The 23,757-nt window shown below is 33.4% G+C and overlaps 2 protein-coding genes across 3 annotated transcripts; one reads left to right on the forward strand and one right to left on the reverse strand.

The window, feature by feature from the left end:
- The first annotated feature begins 7,547 nt into the window (after positions 1-7,547).
- LOC133681044 (ethylene-responsive transcription factor ERF062-like) lies at positions 7,548-9,310 on the forward strand. The gene has a single exon (XM_062104131.1). It carries the CDS (start codon positions 7,613-7,615, stop codon positions 9,014-9,016), a length of 1,404 nt encoding a protein of 467 aa, XP_061960115.1. The 5' UTR covers positions 7,548-7,612; the 3' UTR covers positions 9,017-9,310.
- A 9,670-nt stretch (positions 9,311-18,980) lies between these two features.
- On the reverse strand, positions 18,981-23,471 carry LOC133684989 (high mobility group B protein 15). Of its 2 annotated transcripts, XM_062106873.1 has the most exons (7): positions 23,358-23,471; positions 22,708-22,919; positions 21,935-22,013; positions 20,934-21,096; positions 20,739-20,858; positions 19,860-20,302; positions 18,981-19,762 (listed from the first exon to the last, which is right to left on the reverse strand). In XM_062106873.1, exons 2-7 carry the CDS (start codon positions 22,875-22,877, stop codon positions 19,487-19,489), a joined length of 1,251 nt encoding a protein of 416 aa, XP_061962857.1. In that variant the 5' UTR covers positions 22,878-22,919; positions 23,358-23,471; the 3' UTR covers positions 18,981-19,486. The 2 variants fall into 2 exon arrangements, with proteins under 2 accessions (XP_061962857.1, XP_061962856.1); XM_062106872.1 differs by lacking the exon at positions 23,358-23,471 and having other exon boundaries at positions 22,708-23,222.
- Positions 23,472-23,757: the final 286 nt, after the last annotated feature.

The raw sequence follows: 23,757 nt of genomic DNA on the forward strand, positions 1-23,757 counted from the left end.
GTACTTAATTTTCTTTGTACATCAATATTACGCCTTAAAAAAATAAATTGATCACAAGTCCACTAAGCTTGCTTGTTAATTTGTCTTGTGTGGTCCTTAACATGCAAAAGAACAAAATTCAAGAGAAAAAAAAACCCTAAGAAAACAAGTCAATGATATAAAGAAGTGCTCAAAACATTTGCTTTGTTGGAGTTGTTGTGGCAGCTATTGCATTATAATAAAGGATGACTTTTTGTGATGAGTTTGGTGCGACATGGTGAGTTAAACAAACTTATCCTATTATCATAGTTTTTAGATTTGGCCCGGTTCAAAACTCGAGTTCTGAGTTTTGATCGAGTCACGGGTCGCTCGGGTCAATTCTTTTTTTTTAAATCAAAATAACTTCGTTTAGTAAAAAAAAACCAAAGTCAATGGGTTGCAACCGGGTTTTTGACCGGCTCTTGCCGGGTCAACCCGCTTGTTTTTTCCTTCCCCTGTTTTTTCTTCAAACCGGGCCGGTTCCAGCCCCGTGTCAACTCATCGGGCTGGACTGAGTTTTAAAACTATGCTTACGAGGCATTTGATTGGGCCCACTAATTATGATGAGATATTATTTTTTAAAATGTTTTTTCATTTAAAAATATATTAATTAAATTTTTTTTTGATTTCAGCACATTAAAACGATTTAAAAATATTAATTTTTTTTTTGAAACTAAATTATTTTTTTAAAAAATTTCACAAGTATGGTTGAATTGTAATGCCAAATAGGGCCGATGAGTCAAAAAATAGGGTAGTCTATTAATTATCTCATTTTCTAACTTTTTATTTCACCTAATTTGAACTTCAAATCAAAATCCTTTGATTAAAATTTCCATTTTTTTCATTCATAGGTAAAAGAATATCATTAAATCAGTTTGTATATTAATCGTTAATAAATATTTTCTTTAAAAATAATCAAATTCTTTTCATAGTTGACAAATCTAATTCAAAAAAATCAAGAAATTAAGGAAAAAATACCTTCTTAATCATCAAACTAATATTTTGAAATTAGAATTTTCAAATTTAGTACATCTATATTATTATTTTTATAATTAATTAATATCACTAAGATCCCCATGTCTAAAATAGGTCCACAATCTCTCTAATTTTTCTATCTTCACCGGCTATGACCAAGACTAATTTTATCCCAAATCACTTGTGCTAGAAAATATACACATCCCTATTTATTCCATTAATTTGCACTGCTTTATTGCTTTATTTTCAACTTTCAAGATCATTTTCATGATAATTATAGTGAAAGCTATATATATATATATATATATATATATATATATATATATATATATATATATATATATATATATAAAGTGAAAGATTAGTGGTCATGGATGGATGACCACAAACATTTTGACACATGTAACCACCCCATTTGCAAACGGCTTCTCTATACATACGTTCGTTCGTTTCGTCTACCTAACCACTGTCTTATATTCCGTTGACTTCGCCCACTATTTTGACGATAACGTACACACAATTAACTTTGTCTACTCTAAACCTATCATTAAACTAATCACTTGATGATAATTATAACGATGATGACAGTGACAACCATGTTTATCATCTGAGATGGTCGCCAAAAAGTGCACTCCGTCTAGCTAGGGTTTCAAGAGTGTGCTTGATATTGTACTTATTGTTATTGTTGTGATTTGAAAAAAATTATTTTATAAAATGTATTTTTAGTTAAGATTAGTTTGAAAAAATATATGTTTGGTTAAAACTATAGTTGAAATTGAGGTTGAACAAAAAGTAGTTTAATGTGTTTGGTTAAAAAAATGCTTTTCAAATTGATGTTATAAAATAATTAAAAAATATTTTTAATTTAAATATTAAAGATTTAACTACTATTATTACATCATGAAATAAATAATATTGAGATCAAATATTTTTTATTATTCCATTAAACTATATGCAATGTCATCACATACAAAATCTATCCAACAATGACTATATTTTTCATGGTTTCTTAAGCATGCAACAATAAAAACTGAATTTTTTGTTATATCATCAAGCGATATCCTTCTAATTTTTTGAATAAAACACAATTAAAATAAAAATAAAAATAAAAACTAAATTTTTTTAACTGGGTCGGACCCGGCAAGAACATAATTGGAATTGCGATCAAATTTCACAAATGCTACACCATCATGCGATATCCTTCTAATTTATGTAGTGTTATAAATAATATTAAATACTAGTTTTTCGAGTAAAACTCAATTTTTTTTTAAAAAATTTACAATTTCATTATGTACAAAATTCATTCGACAAGAACTATAGTTTTCATGATTTTTTGAGCGTGCAATAAAATTAGGTAAAATATTATCAGGAATAAAATTGAGATTACAGTACGAGTAAATTTAATTCACCTTAAACTATTTTTTTAACAAAAAAAAATATTGTTCACGTTCATGTGAATAGTGCGAGTGAAATCAATTAATTACACTGGTTTTTTTAGAAAAAAAAACTAAACTTTTCATGTGAACGGTGCGAGTGAATTAATTCACTGGCACTGTTTTCTGAAATTTTTTTTAAAAACCTACTGTTCATGTTAGTGAACAGTGCTACAGTGGAGCATGGCTCTACTGTTCACTGAACAGCGGAGCCATGCTCCACTGAGCCATGCTCCACTGAGCCATGCTCCACTGTTGGTGTTAATGTCTAGACGAGAAACAACAAAATGCTGCTTTTCAAAAACCTGTAGCACACCACAATTTTAAGTGGGTCATATGAAAAAAAACTGCTATTTTAATCTTACTAAACACTAAAAGTTGTGGCTGCGGGTGAGGTTCACCCGCAGCTACAATAACAAACACCCACTAAATTTCATTTAACTTGCTTGTACATTGGTAGATGTCATGATGGTGCTCATGAGGAGATAGGTTAGTATAACATAGTTTTCTCAGCATAATGAGGATAACATTTTCTATTCTATCTTGCTTAAGAGTTTGCTGGCATTGTTAGAAAGATTCATACATCCATGACCTGCCCCATTGAATGTTTATGCATCAATTTATCATTTCGCTTGTGGGTTTTTATTTAATTAATCGGATAAAATCAATTAGCCAGCCACTAGTATTATATATTGTTTAATTTGTTTCCTTGGGATTAATTAGCATGAATTATAATGACGAGAATGATTGTAATTTAAGAGGATTAGTAGTGGTAAAATGTTACTATTTATCAACACGGTGCAACATAGTAAAAATATTGGAAAATAATATAAATCATATCTTGGAATCTCACCTAACAACTTAAGCTATTGGGTTGAGATGGTTCTTTGACATGGTATCAGAGTCTTGATGACCAAGCGGTCACAAGTTTGAATCATACAATCTCTATTTATTTGATAAAAATTAATCACAAAGTAATGTGGGTCTGTGCAAGTTTCAAGCTCAAAGGGCTTTCACTTGAGGGGGTGTGTTGGAAAATAATATAAATTATATCTTGTAACCCCACCAAAGAGCTTAAATTATTGGGTTAAGATGATTCTTTGACAAAAAACATTATTTTTGATGTTTTTGCTGGCATGAAAAATATTGCTGGCGCAAGAAGAGTGCATCGCATTGCCAATCAGGCATAAAGAGATACATTTTAAATTTAAATATAGATTCCCTTCGTAGATAAGCTCTTCTATTCATATATAATTATTATTATTAGAAAGAAAAGAAAGATGAAGTGGTGTAAAACAAAAGAGAGAATCAGCAGTTGTACAAGAACACATGTATGTATGTACCACTTTGATCATGCATGCAGTGGTTTTTATCTTTAAATTAGTGGGTCATGTTAGAATATTATGTATGATATTGTGGGGCTGTTTAATTTAACAGGATTAGAAGGGACAGCTTAAAAGTGTGGTTATCCAAGGGATGAATTGCCTGGTGAAAGAAGTTTCTGAGAAACCTAAAAAGATCGATAAAGTAGAGAAGATAAAAGCAAAAGGGAAGTTATCTAGTCAAGGTGCTGCACAAGACATGAAGATGTTGTTCTATTTATATGTTTTTTTATATATGGCCAGCTTAAGTTCGATCCTACAAGTACACTATTTTATTTGATAATGCCATGAGGCTTGACCCACAAAGGTTTTGAGAGAATTTGTGAAGTTTAGAGGCCAATAATTGTCAATTAGGGCATAACTCTCTCTCTCTCTCTCTCTACATCAGACCACATTTGTAGAATATTGACCTAGCTAATTGTATAAAGGAAAGAGTGAAAGATAGTGCAATGAACAACAGTCGCATTTGTGTTGTATACATTAGATTATCATGTCTAATAGACATAGGTCTGTTAAATGTCCAAATAGCCTCAACTTTGAATCCTCAATTTCTTCTTTGTTTTTTTCTTAGAAAACAAAACTTGTGTGAGTTGGCAATCAATTCCAGTCATGTTACCACTCACTTCTGAATAAAAAACTTTACAGGTTTGTCTATGAAATGAGGGAGAGGTCGGAGGGAAGTAGAACAAGGAAGGTCATTAGAAGAGTCTCAGCATAAGGTATTTTAGACTCCATGCATGATTTTCCATGTACCAATCGCTCATGTCTGTTCCACATGCCCATTTTTGAAACCTAAAGGCACATGGGATGTGTGCAAAGATGCGAATTTTCATCCCCTTTTGTTTTATTTCAATATTGTTTTGAAGACATAATCAACTTGGCGGGTTAAAATAAAACCAGATCAATCTGGTATCTGAATTGATTTAGGTAAAAAATAACATGATTATCCAAGTTAATAAACTGAATTGATTTAATGATCTGGTTGACTTGGATTTGACTCGTTCAAATTTATCTATTAATTTGTTGATTTTTCTTTCAAAAAACATTTTTTTGGGTTAGAATAACAACTTAAATTGGCTCACCCGACCCATAATCCAAACCTTACCCTGAATTAATCCTAAATCTGGTTTTAAAACTAAGTTTTATTGTCTTGAGGCCCAAAATCCTGTAAGGAATAAAGAAGTCTGTTTAATAATGGCAAGAAAGAAAAACAGGGGAAGGCAACATTAATTGGAGAAACATGGTTTCATGTCTCTACTAACTGATGATCAATCAGACAGATTAAGTGTTTAACCAAAGGACCATGTGCTTGCTCTATAAAATAACAATGACAACAAACAACTACAGTTACAGTATTTGGAAGAACTTGAACACATAATAATAATAAAATCAGAGCATCCAAAAAGTGATAAATAACAAACCCTTTGGAATTTCTTTCTTTCTAATAGGTATTTTACCTTCCTTAAAATGATTACTCCGAGTGGCTAGCCTGAGAGGAAAGCAAATTAAATGGGTGCTTGATATTATAATAATTTTTATGAATATAATTTTAAAAAATTTATAATTTATAGAATTTTTTTAATGTTTAACTTGGATTTGTGGTTGAAACCTCCTTTTAATTGTATAAAAAATATCATCAGTCAAATGTAATTTTAATTGTTGAACCAAACATTTATTAACTAAGGTTAAAGAATATCTAGTTTATATAAAATTGTGATATTTATTGATTAATTAAACACTTTCAAATCTAAATTAAAAAAAAACAGACTGCAACATACATAACACAAAAATAAACAGAGCTTAACACCACCTAATAGGAATTCCAATAATTCAAGGCACAAATTTAAAGGTGGCCTTACTTTTTACCATAGTTTTTAGACCTGATCCGGTGGCCGGCCTTGTCCAAGGCTCGGGTTTCGGGTTTTGAACATGTCAATTTTTTTTTAAATCAAAACGACGTTGTTTTAGTAAAAAACAAAAGTTAACGGGTTGTAACCGAGTTTTTGACTGAGTCTTGCCGTGCGCGTCAACCAGGTCACTAGATCAACCCGCTGAGTCAGTCGAGTCATACAAGGTTTTTTCTTTTCCTGTTTTTTCTTCAACTCGGCCAGGTTCCAGCCACGAGTCGACTCGCCGGATAAGATTTTAAAACTATGCTTTTTACCCTATCTTTCTTACTTGTTGCGGTAATTCTTTAAATGGCTCCAAACATATCTCAAAAGACAGCCATGATATTCATAAAAAAAGGGTATATTTGCGTGTTCAGCATCGGACATTGTTTATATTTAATAGTAAAAAAACAACCATGATTTTCATTAAAAAGGAATAAAGAAAGAAGACAGCCATGATTTCCTCATTTATAAACATAATTCATTCAATTTGGAAGTGAGAACTGCTCAAAACTAATGATGTGTTGATGATAATATTGACATTGAAGCTTTGCCAAAAGATATATATTTAAATTAGTACCAATCGAGACTTCGTTGAGTTTGGCCAACTTTCTTAATCCATAAAGATTAGACTACGCAACGAGCTAGCTGATTTAATTATGCATCAAATATTTGTTTTATCAATCTTTTGCCTAATTTAAATTAGTATCAATTAAGAGTTAATTAGTTTCTTGTTTAACAATTAGCACAAATCCCACTTCAAAATCCCATGAGGAGAAAGTAAAAAGGGGGAGATATAATAACATATATGCATGTGGGTGAATGAGAAAATCACATGCATGATCATTTGCTAAAAAAACACACTAACAAACATGCCATCAAATTAATGCCATTAGAGGTTCAAGGCTACCTCTTCGTAGTCACTCTCATGTAATTAGAATATTCATCCATCCCATGAAGGCATGAACCCATGAAGAGAGGTAATTAAGCAAGGAACACTGAGCTGTCAGGTTTTGATTGGATACTGACAAAACATTTTGAAATGGAAAGCTCGAAAATGGAAGGTGGTGAGCTTCTTTTTTTTTTTTTTTATCAAGCAACACGAAGCTGCCAGGCTTTGATTGGATATTGACAAAACATTTTGAAATGGAGAGCACGAAATGGTAGGTGGTGACCTTATTCCTTTCTTTAACAAGCTGAGATTTGAATCAGTCCGATAACTTCCCTTCCCTTTTATAAAACATAAAACAAATCATTTTAATATAAAAATTTAAATTATTAAATGAAAAGATTTCAATATATAATTTATATTATTTTTTAATATATATTTTCAAGTAAAAATTCTTTTAATTTGAAATTTGCACGGATTTACACTACTTTGTGCTATTAATTCATTTCAATTAAAAGAGAGAAAGATGATGGTGAGATTTAAACTTGTGACCGTCTTATCAGTAAGACTCTGATACTATATCAAGAAATCAATTCAATGCTAGGACTTAACCTATTAGATGAGATCCCAATATATACATAATTTATATTATTTTCTAACATACTCTTTTAAGTGAAAACTCTTAATTTAAATTTGAAAAAATTTGTATATGCCCACACCTTCTTGTAATTAATTTTATTAAATAAAATATGAATGGTAATATTCGAACTTATGATCAATCAATCAATAAAGCTCTAACATGACAAAAAATTATTTCAATAAAAAAAACTTAAATGGTTAAGTAAAGAAATTAAAAAAATATGATATATATATTGTTCTCTAATAAATAATTAACTAAATACCCTATAACAGTCTCACATGATGGTTGCTTTAGCATAAATATATATAACGGATCAGTGGCTTCATTTGCATCATTTCTCTATCTCTTTGTGTTTTTTCTTCAAACAGAAAATAGTTGCTGTTGGTATGGAGGATCAGTTTCCTAAAATGGAAACCTTTATGCACAAGGAATTGGCAGCTCAAAGTAGTTTTCATGGAATGGCAACAGGATCAAGATATTTTGGTGATCCCACCATTTGGGGTGCTCTAGCTGGGGCTACTTGTCATGTAGATGATGGAAATAATGGCACGAAATCGCCATCACAATCGTCTCACGAAAGATTGTTTTCGGGTTCGGAATCGAGTTCTTCGGCAGACGATCTGGTTTCAGGTACCAATTTGGTTGGTAACATCCCTGGATTTGGCAGACAGGATTATTCCAAACAAAATCATGAAAGTTGTTTTATGTCAGGATTGTGTTCTATCAATTCTCCTGGAGGTTCAATATCTGACTATATTGTCAAAGAAAGCTCCATTAATCCTGTGAATTTCTCGGAATATTTTCCAGCACTAAATAACCAAGCTCAAGTATCTGAACCTCCCTCTCCATCTTCCTTATCAAACACATCAAAATTTCCAAATTTGACCTTGTTTTTGCAGGAACCAGAAGCTTTCATCCAAACAAGTTTTCAAACAACTTGGCAAGGATCAAAACCCAAACAAGCTGTCGATCAACTTGGCAAGGATCAAAGATGTGAGCCTATGTCATTATTTCCAAACACTTCATTCTCCATGCCTCAACTAGGCCAAATTCATTTCCAACCAAGTAATGATTGGCTCAAAATAAATCAAACCTTGGCAAACTATTCTATTAAGGGATTTAATGACTATTGGCTTAGAACTACGACCACACAGCCGATGAAATACACCGGTCGAAGATTGCAGAACCAGCATCAGAAGCCTTCATTTTCATCAGCTTCAACATCGCCGGGAAAGCTGTTTAGAGGAGTGAGGCAAAGGCACTGGGGCAAATGGGTTACAGAGATTAGGTTACCGCGAAACCGGACGAGGGTTTGGTTAGGGACTTTCAACACAGCAGAAGAAGCTGCCATTGCTTATGACACGGCAGCTTACATGTTACGAGGAGATTATGCGCATTTGAATTTCCCAGATCTTAAGCATCAACTTAAGGCCAATTCATTGAATGGAACCACAGCTGCCCTTCTTGAAGCAAAGTTACAATTAGCAATATCACAAGGCAACAATATTTCTGTTCAAAAGAAGCACAGTGATGATCCACCACCAACATCACCAGATAAGATTATACATGACATGAATGCTACAAAACCCAAAGGTTTGAGCCACAACACAACAAGAGAAGGGTTGCAATTTGAGTTGGAAGGCAAAACTGCATGTCACGAAGTGATTCACGAGAACCTGCAGAAAGGTCAAGAGGTTGTAGCATCTGATGCTGGAGCTGTTCAGTTAAGTAGAATGCCTTCCTTGGACATGGACATGATCTGGGATTCTCTTTTAGTCTCTGATTCATGAACATTTTGCCTTCTTTCTTTTCACATTTAGTATGATGTGAAGATTGTCTAGACAAGAAATTTCTTAAAAAAATTTCTTTCATTGCCAGATTTTAGGATCTACAATGCAATCTTCTTAAAATTTATATTTTGCTTAAATACTGATGTTCTCTATAGAGGGTTTAGTTTGCTTTTCCCTTAGTTAATTTTATTCCCCCATTTCTCCATATCATTTTCCTCCTATCTTTAAGAGGTGGTTTGGACAAGAAACATGAAATTGAAGATTGAAATTAGAAATAGGGAAGACATTTTTTTTGCTACTCGAGTAGATGCCAAATCTGGCATGTGGAGGTTGGCATGCTTTTTATTACCAAGTCAATGGAAAAATAAATTGGTGGGACAATCTTTTTATGAGCATGCTCTTTTATATTTTTGGTCGGGCATTGTATATTGAGAAAATTCCATTTGATAATGAGGTCTAGAGCATTGAATAATTAATCTTAAAGGGCTTGTTACATGATTGAAAAAAAATGTTTTTTATTTTTATGTAGTTTTATTTTTTAAGTTTGAGTTTTAAATCAATATTAAAAAAATTTATCTCTTTTTAATACACTAAATCATGTAATTAAAGAGTGCATAGTTAAAACATTAATCTGAAAATATTAATCAAAACACTACATTAATAACAGCGAATATATATATAATTAATGTAGATGAGCATTGTTGTTTCAACAAATTAGTTGAGCGAATGTCAGATTTATATCAAATCAATTTGATTGATGGTATCACTAGCTTCCATTTACCCGTGATGGGAACAAAATAGGATTTTGTATATCATGGGCTTTCGTATGGTTTCAAAGAAAAAAAATGTCCCAGTAAAATTTGATTAAACCCATCAGAATGTGAAAAGAAAAATCAAGTTGACTCCGATTTTAGTTCGTCATTTTTATAAAAACCATTTTAGTTCTTTTTTTAGGGTTTAAGACAAGTCAAGAAGGATTTGAATAATAAAAAAAGCAAAGGCAATTTGTGATCCAAGAATTTTCGTTATGTCTAGTCTTCAATTGAACTTAAACCATGAGTACATGATAGTTGATGCATTTGTGCGCATAAATTTCATGTATTAAAAAATACATTAAAAATAATGTTAAAATGACAATAATTTTATTTAATTATAAGAAAAAAAAGTGTAGAAGCTCTCTTGAGGTATTCTTTACGTGCACATATCTTCTAATTAACAGTCAGATCTAAATTTTATTTTAAATGAGAAAATTTTCACATGAGACTAAAAATTTTAATTAATCATATAAGATCTTAACTTAATTTAATTTAGTGAAAGGAGAGACTTTGATCATTTATTTCCTTGATGGACTTGAATTTCTTTGAGAGAACTTCTAAGTATTTGTGCTTGTTCTTTAATCTCTGCTTATTGTTTTTTTTTCCTGCTTTCTCTTATTGTTGTGTTTGATTTTTTGGCTTTGTTATCTATTTATAAATATGTTAAGTGTAATTTACCTTAAATGTCTTTTATCTAAATGATATTTTAGAAAAATTGATATCAAAATTACTTAAAATACTCTTAGATAGAAGGATATTAAAATAAAAACCATGAAATGTATTTTAAACTGAATTTTTAATTTAATTTAGGTCCAAACCCAATAAATTTGTTTGGTCATTGAGATATTTGGATCTTAGACCAAATTTATTGAATTTTTAATGTCTATGAATGCTCCTTCAAGATTAATTTTATTTTCATAATTTTAGTGCAATAAATAAATTTATCTTCTTTTACTTAGAATTGTGATGAGATTAAAAATGTGTCCCTACTTTCAAATAGAAGTTTGAGATTACAAATATATTTAGTTCAAATAATTACTTTGAAAGAGAAATTTATCTTCCAATACAACACGAACACTTACTTTATATATGTACTCTATTAATGTCTTGGAGAGATCGTACCAAATCTTTAAAAATAAAAATAATTAGGTATAAAGCTCACCATAAATTTTAAATATATGTATCGGAGGAAAGCAACAAATTAATTCCGATTCTAACATAACAAATTAATTCCGATTCCAACACAGGCTATTCCTACAACACAAATATCTTGCCACACAAATTGAAGAATCCGACTCCAACATTGATTATAGATTGTAGAGTTTCAGTTTTAACAACCATCATCCTTCCTCATTTTGTGTGTGTGTGTGTGTGTTGTTGTAACATAAAACATAATACAAGATTCTTTTGTCTTCATGGTATCAGAGTAGGTTTCTAATACCTTGCTGATTAGTTGAAATTCCTATGGAAGACCCGTTCAAGATTGATGGTGTTGATGGCACCAATAGATCCTACAATATGCTGGAAAGAGAGCCAAATCCTAATCAACATTTAGGCTCAGTTTTACTAAATGAATTTAACTATCTCCCTTAGTCAAGAGTTGTGGCAATTGCTCTTGGTGGAAGATCCAAACTTGGGTATATCAATGGCCATATTAAGCCTTCCGTGTCTCTTTCACTAGCTTATGATGCTTGGCAATGCAAAGACCAACTTATTATGTCTTGGTTATTTAATTCTATGGAAAATCATATTGCTAAAATATTCAGCTACTCATAATCTTTCTTGGAACTATGGTTACAAATATTTTGTTTCCTTTGTGGATGATTTCTCTCGTGTTACATGGATTTATCTCTTGAAATTCAAGAGTGAAGTTGTGCATGTTTTTTAAAATTTAAATATGCTAGTCATGACTCAATTTTCTACAAACATAAAAATTCTCCGATCTAATAATGGCACTGAATACATGTCAAAAAATATGACACAATATCTAGCTACTCATGACATTTTACATCAGTCAAGTTATGTTGGCACACCTCAACAAAATGGGGTAGCTGGGCATAAAAATAGAGACCTATTGGAAAAACTAGAGCCTTAATGATACACAAGCATATTCCTAAATCATTTTGGTCTCACGGAGTGTTATCTGCAATATCTAATCAATCGACTACCTAGCCGAGTATTACATTTTAAATCACCTCTTGAAGTCTTGCAAAAACAACCACTTGATCTATCTCATTTGCGAGTATTTGGTTGCGCACTTGTTTTATTCATATACAAACTTCACATGGGGACAAGCTTGATCCAAGGACTGCTAAGTGTGTTTTATTGGGTTACTCCTCAATACAAAAGGGATTTAAATACTACCATCCTCCTTTTAAAAGATTGTTCATATCAAGAGATGTCTGATTTGAATAAAGTTCTTTATACTTTAACAAAAATCACCAAGAAGACTTGACATAATTGTTTCCCCTACCGAATGTTACTTCTATAGACTTGGCCTCTACTTCAGATACAATATCTGCTATAGACGACACTCGTCCTTTCCCTAATGGTATGGCTACAAATGAAGGGGATGTTAGTCCTTCTAATGAATGCTTTGAACATAGTCCTGCAGAGTCTAAAGTTCATGACAATAACAATCACGATAGGCACTTGTCCACCACAGCTATAAATATGCATTTTGACTCAAGAACTGTCATTCTTATCATCTCAGACTTTGAAGATGGTTTTGTTGATCAGTTTCCTCATCACCCCTCTGTTATTCCTATTACCACGGATTCTAAGGGGGATTCTGAAGGTAATCCTGCTAATTATTATCCCCTGTCACAGCCCCGTAGGAATCCAACCCGTCACCGTGCTCCTCCAACAAAGTTATAAGACTTTGTAACTTATGTAACAAGACATCCTATCTCTAATTACCTTACATATCAACATCTCTTAGCTGAACATTCTACCTTTTTTACTGCTATCTCTGATGTGCATGAACCATATAATTTTATGGAGGCAAATTCATAAAATGAATGGCGACAGGCTATACATGATGAGCTGCGAGCTCTTGATCAAAACAAAACTTGGAGTGTTGTCAAACTTTCTAAAGATAAAGATGTTGTGGGCAGTCGTTGGGTGTATAAAATCAAGTTCAGCTCAGATGGGTCTATTAACAGATACAAGACACGTCTTGTGGCTCAGGGCTATACTCAAACCTTCGGCGTAGATTACAAGGAAACTTTCACACTTGTTGCAAAAATGAACATTGTTCATGTTTTACTCTCAGTGATTGTGAATAATATATGGTTGATGTGTTAAATGGATGTTAAGAATGTCTTTTTGCATGAAAACCTTGAAGAAGAAGTCTACATGAAGTTGGCCCCCGATTACCCTCAAAATTCAGATCCTAACTTAGTGTGTCGACTTCATAAATTCATTTATGGGTTGAAGCAATCTCCACAAGCTTGGCATGCAAAATTGAGTGTTGTTCTTTAAGACATCGATTTCGAATAAAGTAATATAGACTTCTTTTTATTTGTTCATCTTGGACCAACGACCAAAATAATGGTTCTTGTCTATGTTGATGGCCTTATTATTATGGGAAACAATGGTAAAGCAATATCTCACCTCAAGGCAACTCTGCAACAATGTTTTCCCATTAAAGACCTTGGCAATTTGAAATACTTTCTTGGGATTGAAATGACTATTTCGCATAAAGAATTATTCCTTAATCAGCGTATGTATGTTCTTGATTTGCACAAGGATGCCAAGATGACAGATGCCAAACCTGCCCCTACTCCATTTTATAGTATATTGAAGCTTGAAACAACTAGTGAACCTCTCCGGTCTATTAATTACTATTAACATCATGTTGGCAGACTCATTTATCTTACTATTACACGACCTGATATCACCTACACAGTGAGCCTTGTTAGTTAGTTCATCCATGCTTCTATAATTTTTCACTTGAGTATTGTTAAACAAATTTTGCGTTATTTAAAGGGTTTTGTTGGCCGTGGGATTGTTATGACTAACCATGGTCATACTCAGATTACTGGATATAATGATTCAGATTGGGCTGGCAATGCTATCGATCGCAAATCAACCACTGGTTTGCATGTTTGTTGGTGGTAATCTGGTTGTCTGATATAGTAAAAAGCAACATTTTGTTGCATGTTCTAGTGTTGAAGCTGAGTATCGTACAATGACATCCGCGACATGTGAATTAATTTGGCTAAAAGGTCTTCTGTCAGATCTGGGATTTTCTAGCAGAATTCCAATAACTCTGTTTTGTGATAATCAAGTTGTCATGCATATTGCAGTTAATCTTGTATTTAACGAAAGAACTAAACACATTGAAGTTTGTCATTTTATCCGTCAACAAGTTCAATCGCAGATTATCAAACCATGTTATACTCGCAATCACGATCAATTGGCTGATATATTTACAAAGGTTCTGACTTCAGCTTATTTTCATCGTCTATTATCCAAGCTTGACTCAATCAATCCCCTTGATCTAACTTGAGGGAGAGTATTGGAGGAAAGCAACAAATTAATTCTGATTCCAACACAGACTCCTCCTACAACACAGACATCTTGGCACATAAATTGCAGAATCCGACTCCAACACTAATTAGTTTTAATAGACATCATCCTTCCTCGTTGTGTGTATATATATATATATACACACTTTCAATAAAAATAAAGAATTTGATTGTCTATGTTATTATTAAATTATCTTAACTGAGGAGGATGAAAATTCATGGCTATTTCTATGGTAGCTTTCGGGTTGGAGAAAAGGGCTTTTTTTATATTAGCCTTTTTGTTTTTTTTTCTCCTAATTGTTTCTAGGTTATTTTTTTTAGAGGATTTTTTACTTCATTTTTTCTTCTCTTGTCTTTTTTTCAATATTTTTCTCTCCAAATTCTCTCAATTTTTTTTAATCCTAACTTTTAAATTTATGTATTTTGTAGGATTCAAGAATTTTGTAGTGCATTGGAACACTTCATAGCTAATGAACTTGGGGATTTAGGCGAACATTTTCAAGGGAACCCTCAGAGGCTTGGATATTTAGTGAAACTTCTTAAGGGGGATCCTTGTAATCTTAAAAACCAAGTGGTGATCCTTTTAGGTGATACCTGGTGATATGAAATTAGGTGAACCTTTTAAAAGGAGATCCCTATAAGCTTAAAAATCAGGTGGTGATTATTTTAGGTGATCCCTAGTAATATGAAATTTGATGAACCTTTTTAAAGGAATCCTTTGGAAACTTAAAACTTTAGTGAATCCTTTTGAAGGATCCTTGAAGACATTAACTTTGATGAATTCTTTTAGAGGATCATTGAGAACTTAAAACTTTAGTGAATTCTTTCAAGGGATCTATAAGATCTTGGAGGTTTAAGTATACTTGATTAGACAGATGGTTGGTAAATATTGTCTTGAATCTTTTTTTTACCTTATTTTATTTGTAAGAATGACTTCTACTCCCAAAGTAAAGTCTAAGATTGTTATTAAGCATTCACATCCATTTATTTAATGGATAACTGATACTGCAAATTTTAGCCAAATGGGAAAACACATTTACTTTCAAGGAATTGATGTGAAATACCATCACAGTAGCAAGACAAAACAGCTCAAACTTGTAGTACATGAGCCCATAACATGTCATTGCAGTGTCAAAGGGATAACTCTACTTTCAGAATTGGATATGAAGACCATTAGTGAGTACCTAATAAAAGGAAGAATGATGTCAGGTGGTGTTATTGTGTCAAATCATCAACCATCTTTATGGTTTCCTTCCTATCACGATAATGAGCAAGGTGCTCCACAAGCCTATATGGCAAACTTGATCAACAAAAGAAAAGTTATGTGGGGAAATAAACTTGATTCATGAGGAGGAATTCAATATTTTGGAGGATTTTAGGATTGGTCTATATAAGCCTACCGGGTACTATTAAAGAAAAATAACAAATTAGCATATGCAATCCATTTAATCTCTTTTGGTTATTATCGTTTGAATAACATGCATTGTGCACTGGTAGAGATTTAATGTCCTGTTAAGAACACCTTCTTGACTTTAAAGAGTGAAATTAGGATTTCAATTTGGGAAATGCAACATCACTGGCTTATCTAGTTTGGGAGAGTACCACGAAGAGATTGTCCCCGGTTTTAAAGAGTTCTTATATGTTGAAGGTTGAACTATGAAGAGTTAAAGCCATATTTATGTGTGTGTGTGTGTGTGTGTGTGTTCCTCATTATTGTATTATATTATATATGTATATTGAATGTTATTCGCTCACTGAGTTGTTAAACTCACCCTCTTGTTATTTACCCTTTTCGAGTGTATAGCTTGTTTGCAGGTTACTTTTATTAGACTTCAAAACCTGTTATTTTATTGTAATTAATGTTATTCCATTATGTCTAGTTAGAGCTCCACAATTATGATATTTATATTTAACTCTTGTATTTAAAACAATTACTTTATTTTATCATGTTACATGGAACTCTGTTTTGTTTATTATAGAGAGAGAGAGAGAGAGAGAGAGAGAGAGAGAGTTTGCATTTTTTATGTGATGTTTTGAAAATGAAAGAGAATAGGGACAGGTAACAAAGCCATTGGAGGTTTAGAAGTAGGTATAAATGAATAAGGTGTATTGTGGTAATTGAATAAAACATGATAAGTATAAATAGAAAAAGAAATGAAAAAGAGGGATCTGAAATTGAGAGTGAAAAATCGGCAGGAGAGAAGAAAAAGGAAAGAAAAGAAGTGAAAAGAAGGAAAGATAAAGGAAAGAGAAGAGAGTTAGAGAAAATAAATTTTAAAAGTACTATTTATACTTTGATGTGTATAAATGTGTTTTCTTTAGCTTTAATTTTCTGTTTCTTTGAATATTAGGGTTTTGAAGATTTTGGTTTGGGTTTGATTGATGAATTGATTTGAATATTATGGGTTGATTGTTATGAGTAATGAGTTATTTAGTTGATTTTGGAAGATTTTAGTTAAAGATTATTTTGAGTTATGGTTTGTTTAAATGGTGAATTTGAGTCAGAAATCATGACATATCAGTAGGTGATCTGGGAAAAAATCTAAGTTTGAGGTTGAAGATGATGAAATTTCATTTTGGTTTCTCAATTTGTGAAAATTACAGTTTAGTCCTTGAACTTTGAAAAAATTATAAATTGGTCCCTGAGGCATAATTTGAGATTCTGGACAGAATTGAGGATGAATTACAGGAAAAATTCCAGTATGGCTATGAATTTATGACATTTTCAGTTTGGTCCTCCAATTTGACAAAATTACAACTTAACCCCTAAAATTTTTATAAAATTCCAAAATGGTCCCTGGAGCATAATTAGATATTCTGGACAGAATTGAGGGTGGATTATGGGAAAAATTTCGGTATAGTCCTGAATTTATGACATTTTTAGTTTGGTTCTCCAAATTAACAAAATTACAATTTGACCCCTACAAATCTGATAAAATTACAAATTGGTCCCTAGTTGTAATATTAGCCTTTTCAGATTGGTTCTATAAATAATTAAAGGTTATTTAGTGAATTATTATCAAGTCTTATTATTTATTTTCTTATGAATTAGATTTTGGGAAAATCGTCTAATTTTTGGGTTTTTGGGAAAATTGACTAGTTAGTTCAAAAATATATGGGGTGATGTAATAAACCCTTAGTTAAGTGTATTAAATAGGTTGTATGTTCTTTTCGAGTTGTTTTTGAATATGTCTCTTTTGTATTTAGATAATCCTGATATTTTACATGCGGGACATTAGTAAGATTTGCTTCGGTATCTGCTTTTGAGTCAGGTGAGTAGATAATTTTTTCATATACATGAGAAATATTATAAATATTTGAGTTATTAATATGAATTGGATCATGTTTTTTTGATAATATATATGTTGATTATTAGCATTGTTACGACAAAGCATGATCAATTGTTGAATCTGAATTCTTGATATAAACTAATATATATTTTGAATTGACTTATGAATTGATAGCTCTTTATTTGATTGATGTTATGAGTTGAGCCTTGAGATATGAATATGTCTGTTTGATTATGATTATGAACCTATGGTATGCCAATCAGAATACTCATGTTAACATGATAATGTTAGTCTTTGTGCACATCGTATCTGAACCCTAATTGGTCGGGGGAGTCACCAATCTATGTGGACTGATCATCCCATAATACAGAGCCTCATACTTATTGCATTTTAATTTTCTGACAAGCTTTACCTTATGATATTCTTGTTATGACTTATTTGAGAAACCTTCATATAAGAACATAAAGCCATAATTATATATATATTCCTTATTATTATACTATCTCATGTATGTATATTGAACGTTATCTACTCATTGAGTTGTTGAACTCACCTTCTTATTATTTATCTTTTCAGGCTTACAGCTTGCAAGCGAGTTATTTTTGTTAGACCTTCAGAACCTGCTCTTTTGTTGTAATTTGTACTTTTCTATTATGTCTAATTAGTGCTCCACAACTATGAATTTATATTAACTCTTATATTAAGATAATCAAATTATATTATGAAGTTAGTTTTGTTGTTACTGTTTCGTTGAACTCTGATTGAGTTATTTAAATAATAAGTTCGTATGTGAGTTTGGGTTCACATAGGTATAGAACCTTGGAGGAGAACCTTACTTATGTGTCGGTCATGGATCCGGGGATCACGTCGTGACATTTGGGTTCGCATGGGTTTGGGAACCTAGAGGGTGACCTTGTTTGTATGACGGTTATGTATCCGGGAATCGGGTTATGACAGCAACTGAGATCGACTCGAGGCAAAGATAGGAAAAAGTGGCTCATTATATAAAGTTGATTTCAATGCTCATTGTTTCCACCAACAAATTTCCTTCCTGAATTGTTCTAACATTAAGCTGGATAAATTGACTATGAACTAGAGCTTACCAAATATAAGTTGCCAACTTGGACAAAGGCTAGCTACAAGGCAGAAGCTTGCATTCATTAGTGAAAGACAGCTATCGAGGAATATGCATGATTCTGGAATGTAAATTACACTTGTAAATTTAATGTATCAGCATTAGGATCTGTGTATGCAACACATCACTATCACATTTGTGAACACATTTTGCAGAGTCAATATGTGATGTGATTAGGCATGTAAATCACACTTGTAAATTTAATGATATATAGAAATTATCCATGATCCACAAGAAGCTACACATATCACTTAAAATCTCCTCCCATTTCAATGAACAATAAGTAATGATCTAACTCTCATAAAATATCATTCCAGAATCTGCAATTAGAGCATAGGTTGAGAGATGAAACCGCAATGTTCGACAAATGCGTCAAGATTTCACCTGACCACAAATCTGTCAGAAGTTCGATACAAAACTCCTGCTCTACACTATATCATGACTAACACTACCTCCGAAAAATAAAAGGAAAGAGTTCTAGACAATTAAGAAAACTAGAAGGTAAAATTACCGTAAGAGTTTCAATGTCTGTCACCATGTGCGTTTTCTTTCCGAGTCTCGAGTACAGTACTCTCCTAGTTTTCCTTGGTTGAGTTGCCAGCCTTTCCAACATCCTCATCTCTCTTGGATAAATTAAAACCTGTCACCTCAGCTGAAGTTTCCACAATATCCATGTCGCCAGAATCAGCACCCAATCCCTATACTGGAGAAGTTTCCATGTCCGAATCTTTTTCTGCAGTTCTATCATCATCCTCAGAATCACTTTCACTGGAACTGCCATCATTCTGAAGAGACCCCACTCCAGTTTCCTCAGTTCTGACACTTGCTTCCACCATCTCAGAATCTTTACCTGGTATCCACTGCTGCAGTGGAACTGCGTCAATAATAACTTTCCCCGTTCTCAGTCTCTCTCGATAACCCTCCATTTCTATTTTGTATCTTTCTTTATCTCTAAGAGCTTTTTCCTGATAAACCTGATCAGCAGAGAAATCAATGAACTAAAAAGGTTAACGAGGAGGAATGGGGACATAAAGGATGTGCAATCATACAAGGGATATCAGAATTTCATACCGCTTTCTGAGAATCATTTATTTTGTTCCATAGCTCACCAATCATCCTACTGATCTCTCTATCCTTCCCTGGGTAAAGTGGTTTGAGTCTTGCATGCTGCTCAGAAAAGAAGAAATTGTAGCCGCTTCTGTTAGGTTTTGGATGAGCGGGGTCCCTTCTTTTTATCTCACTTTTCTTTCTACGGCGCCGGCGTCGTGTACCTGGTACAGGGTGTGTATTACCACTATTCTTGGCGGATGGTACAGGGTTTGTATTAAAACTATTGTTGGCAGACACACCATGAGGCTGCGGCACTTGCCATGATTGGTTCTGTGGTGCCTGATAAAGAACACCTTTGAGCTCCTCTGAACCTACCGTGACAGTAACAAGATACCCACCCTCAAATTTCCCATCAATTACCCCCACCACTGGAGGACTTGCAGATGATCCTGGCATTGCTACAACTGTAAGAAAGACAGCAACACCTCATTACATAGTGTGGACTTCTCATTAAATGAGCAGAGAAGACATGGAAAAAGAAACAAAACTCGGAGAGTTTGCTAATGCCTTGCTGCAACAATTTTTTTTTTTTTTCTGTTTTTACCACGGAAAATAGCAGATTCATAAACCAATTTTTCAGAATCATTTCCTACCATAAAAAATGTACTTCCCATGATAATTGTGAAGCATTCTGCATATTCCCAAAACAGCCATTTTAAAGCCTATTTGACATTCAATTATTTCTACATAGTATGCAATTATTGACAAGATTTTCAGCAGATCAGCAATTAAATTACTAGAGATTTGTTGAATCCATGTTTGTTAGTGGGGAAATATTCCAATCCTAGGTAAACCTTTGAGAAAAATGACAAGGCAGCAGGTTGAAGAAAGAAGAGAGACCTGCACGCAACTCTGCAGTGTTTGTGTTTTTTTGCTTGACTGCAGCTGCTTGGTATTCTGGTGACGGCTGCACAGTCACTTGAGCTGAACATTGTGATATCAATGGACTCTGCAAAGGAACTACAAAAGTAGTGTGGTGTTAAACATGAACATCCCAAACCAAGTATTGAAGAAGGGTTTCTTCAGTGCACTCACCAGGAGAGACAGGGCTCCAACTCCGAGCCTTAAAGTAGTAGAGCTGTTCATAATGTTGAAGCAAGGAACCATAGTACTTGCGCAGCACGAAAGATGCATTTGTGGCCGTAGATGGAAAGTTGAAAACAGAAGTCACTTCTTTCCATCTTTTCTCTCTAATAATCTGCAAATTCATTAGGAAAATCAATGTCACCGCGCGGCCACATGGCTAATCTTTAGAAACAATTTATTCTTTGTTTGCCAGAAATCATTATTCAATCTCAAGTAAATTTAATCTAGACTTCCTTCTTCCTAGAGGCAATTAGATTCCATTTCATAAAGAAACATTTTGGACATTAAATTTGAAAATGAGCCACAAATTGTATTGCGCAATCAGGGTTTTGGTTTGGTGGAGGGGGTTGAGTAAGCCCTCTAACTGTGTATCATAAAATTGCGCGTTACCAATAGCTGTATCTTGCAGAAAGTCAGAAGTCAGTATCAAAGTCACCTAGGAACCAAAGGTAAATCTAGTTAAAATAGGCAAGTACATAATAACTTCATAATTATTCAATATTACGAGGTAATGACTTTTGCCAAGTCAGGTGATAGAAGACATTGCTTGAAAACATTGTGGAAGCAAAACATGCAGGAAACATATGATTTTGGCATTGCCACTGCAATAACCCTGTTCGAGAAACAGGATGCGGTAGAATCTGTAGTATCCAGAGGAAGATGAAGCGATGGTCTCTTTGAGACACATTCATAAGCTCTTAGTTTTTCAACAACTAAAGGGATATAGATTCCAAATCCACATCAGTGCTTTATATACAAGAGATTCTACATGATGCCTGCAAAAGGCAATCTAGTTTCATGAGTCTTTAAGAAAAACTTCCGTGCACCAATTCCAAAAGGATGCTCACGTGCATGACAAAACTGGTCCTTAAGTCATCCATCTACACAATTTATAATCCAAACTATTCAAGAAAAAATGAATCAGACAACTTAAAGCAGTTTCATGTTACCTTCTCAATACCACCACGAGACGTCACCTCCACAAAAAGCCGATGCAAGTTCAGTTCCTTGCCCGCTATAATAGGGATCCTACAATAAAAAAAACACAATTCGGAATGCAATCATGGGACAGATAGCTCGAGGTCTAAGAAGCTATATTTTGCAATCCCCTCCCATTAACATTTTGAAACTTGATAAATTCTCGCGCTGAAAATGCAATCATCTTTATGAACTTTCCTGATTGGATTGATTGAGAGAGGAGTACATGCTTAAATTATTTGCAGTAAGTTTAAAAGCAACGGGCCAGATTTTAGGAAACCCTTGGTGTTTATCTTTGCATTGCAACTATAAAAAGGTCCGAAATCTACCAAAAATGAAGAAATTTTGTTCAACTTTTCTGCTTTTTGTAATTATACTGTGCAATTAATGCCTCTCTCTTAACCTCCCAACTAACTTGTAACAAATACAAGATTAAGATTTGTCCACGACTATCGATAATGGAAATTCCAATAATTGAACTTCGTAGATGAACTAAACAGGTTTGTTACTGCAGTTACTAACTAACAGGAGTGACTTGCAATGGAGCTGACAATTGTGGAACAGGAGCATGAGACAGGAATACCAAAGGATAGAGAGAGAGAAAGGATGACAACGAAGTGCTTGCACAGAACTTGGATCCTAGAAGCATAAACATGGCATCTAAATTACAAATGGTAGACAATAAAAAAAACAATCCCTAAGAAACAGCACCAATCAGAAATGTGAAGTTTATTATGAATCTTACATGAACTTGGTTCCCATGGCTGCATGAAACTTCTCCAAAGTTTCCATAAAAAGCTTAGTGCTCACTATAACATCCTCATATGTGGCCCCAGGTGCTGGATATTGAACATAGCTCATAACTGGTTCTCTCATGGGCAGTGGACTCTGCTTAGCACAAGAAGTTGATGCCATTTCCAACTCCTTTTCAGTAACCCCACATCAGTTTGTCCTTCCCTATAAAACCATTGAAATTGTCCTATTTACACACTTCACTACAGACAAATCCAAGCAAAAAATCTAACAAAGAAAAGTGAAAGCGCAAAGAAGAAAGAGTTCAAAGAGATCAACAAACAAACAGAACTTGCAGGTGAAAGTAACTGCATGGCAGAAGATGGAATAAAAAGGAACTCATCAAGGATATTGCCAAAAAGCACAACTTTTTTTCTATCCAAAATCCAAATGGTTAAGACTTTAAAGAAACGCCATAGTAGTTTCAAGAAATGATCACAAACCCTGTAGGGAAGAAGTTGAGTAGAATTGATTAAACAGGCCTAAAAGGAAAATAAAATCGCTATGCTGAACGCAGATAACAGTCGAGTAGAAATTAAAATACAATACTAGTGATGCAGTAATGAAACATAAGAAACTTGTTTGATGTTCATCAACAACAACCTCAGTTGATGTAATAACTCCCAGTGACAAGGGGAAAATGCAAAGCCCAAGACAAGTGATGAATGGTACATCATTATAGCTGTCAAGGCCATGAATTTTTCCAGAGTACTACCATGAATGTAACAGCAAAAAGATAAGGTGACACACACAACCCTTTAAACTCCAGCGATGATAAAGACATGCAGATCCAAAAAAGACTTTGCTTTTTCTAAGATGGACAACAGTTTCACAGGCCTCTTACCTTGCCTGCCATTAAAGATATGGGTTGCCTAAGTAAATGCACATGCAAACACACGCGCGCGCACAAATACTTATCTTGCCTAAGTAACATGTAATGAAATCCTCTAGTTTCTTTTTGTTATCTGTTGCATTTACACGACAGTGTTGCAGAGCCAAGGTT

This window comes from Populus nigra, chromosome 1, assembly GCF_951802175.1.
Source record: "Populus nigra chromosome 1, ddPopNigr1.1, whole genome shotgun sequence".
NCBI classification, from domain to species: Eukaryota; Viridiplantae; Streptophyta; class Magnoliopsida; order Malpighiales; family Salicaceae; genus Populus; species Populus nigra.

Excerpts from the sequence above, each read along its gene's own strand:
- LOC133681044 (XM_062104131.1), top strand. The coding sequence starts at position 7,613 with ATGGAGGATCAGTTTCCTAAAATGGAAACCTTTATGCACAAGGAATTG.
- LOC133684989 (XM_062106873.1), bottom strand. The coding sequence starts at position 22,877 with ATGGCATCAACTTCTTGTGCTAAGCAGAGTCCACTGCCCATGAGAGAA. Across the intron at positions 20,859-20,933 it reads TTGGAGCCCTGTCTCTCCTG|TTCCTTTGCAGAGTCCATTG; the intron begins GTGAGTGCACTG and ends CTACTTTTGTAG. Across the intron at positions 20,303-20,738 it reads CACTGCAGAGTTGCGTGCAG|TTGTAGCAATGCCAGGATCA; the intron begins GTCTCTCTTCTT and ends TCTTTCTTACAG.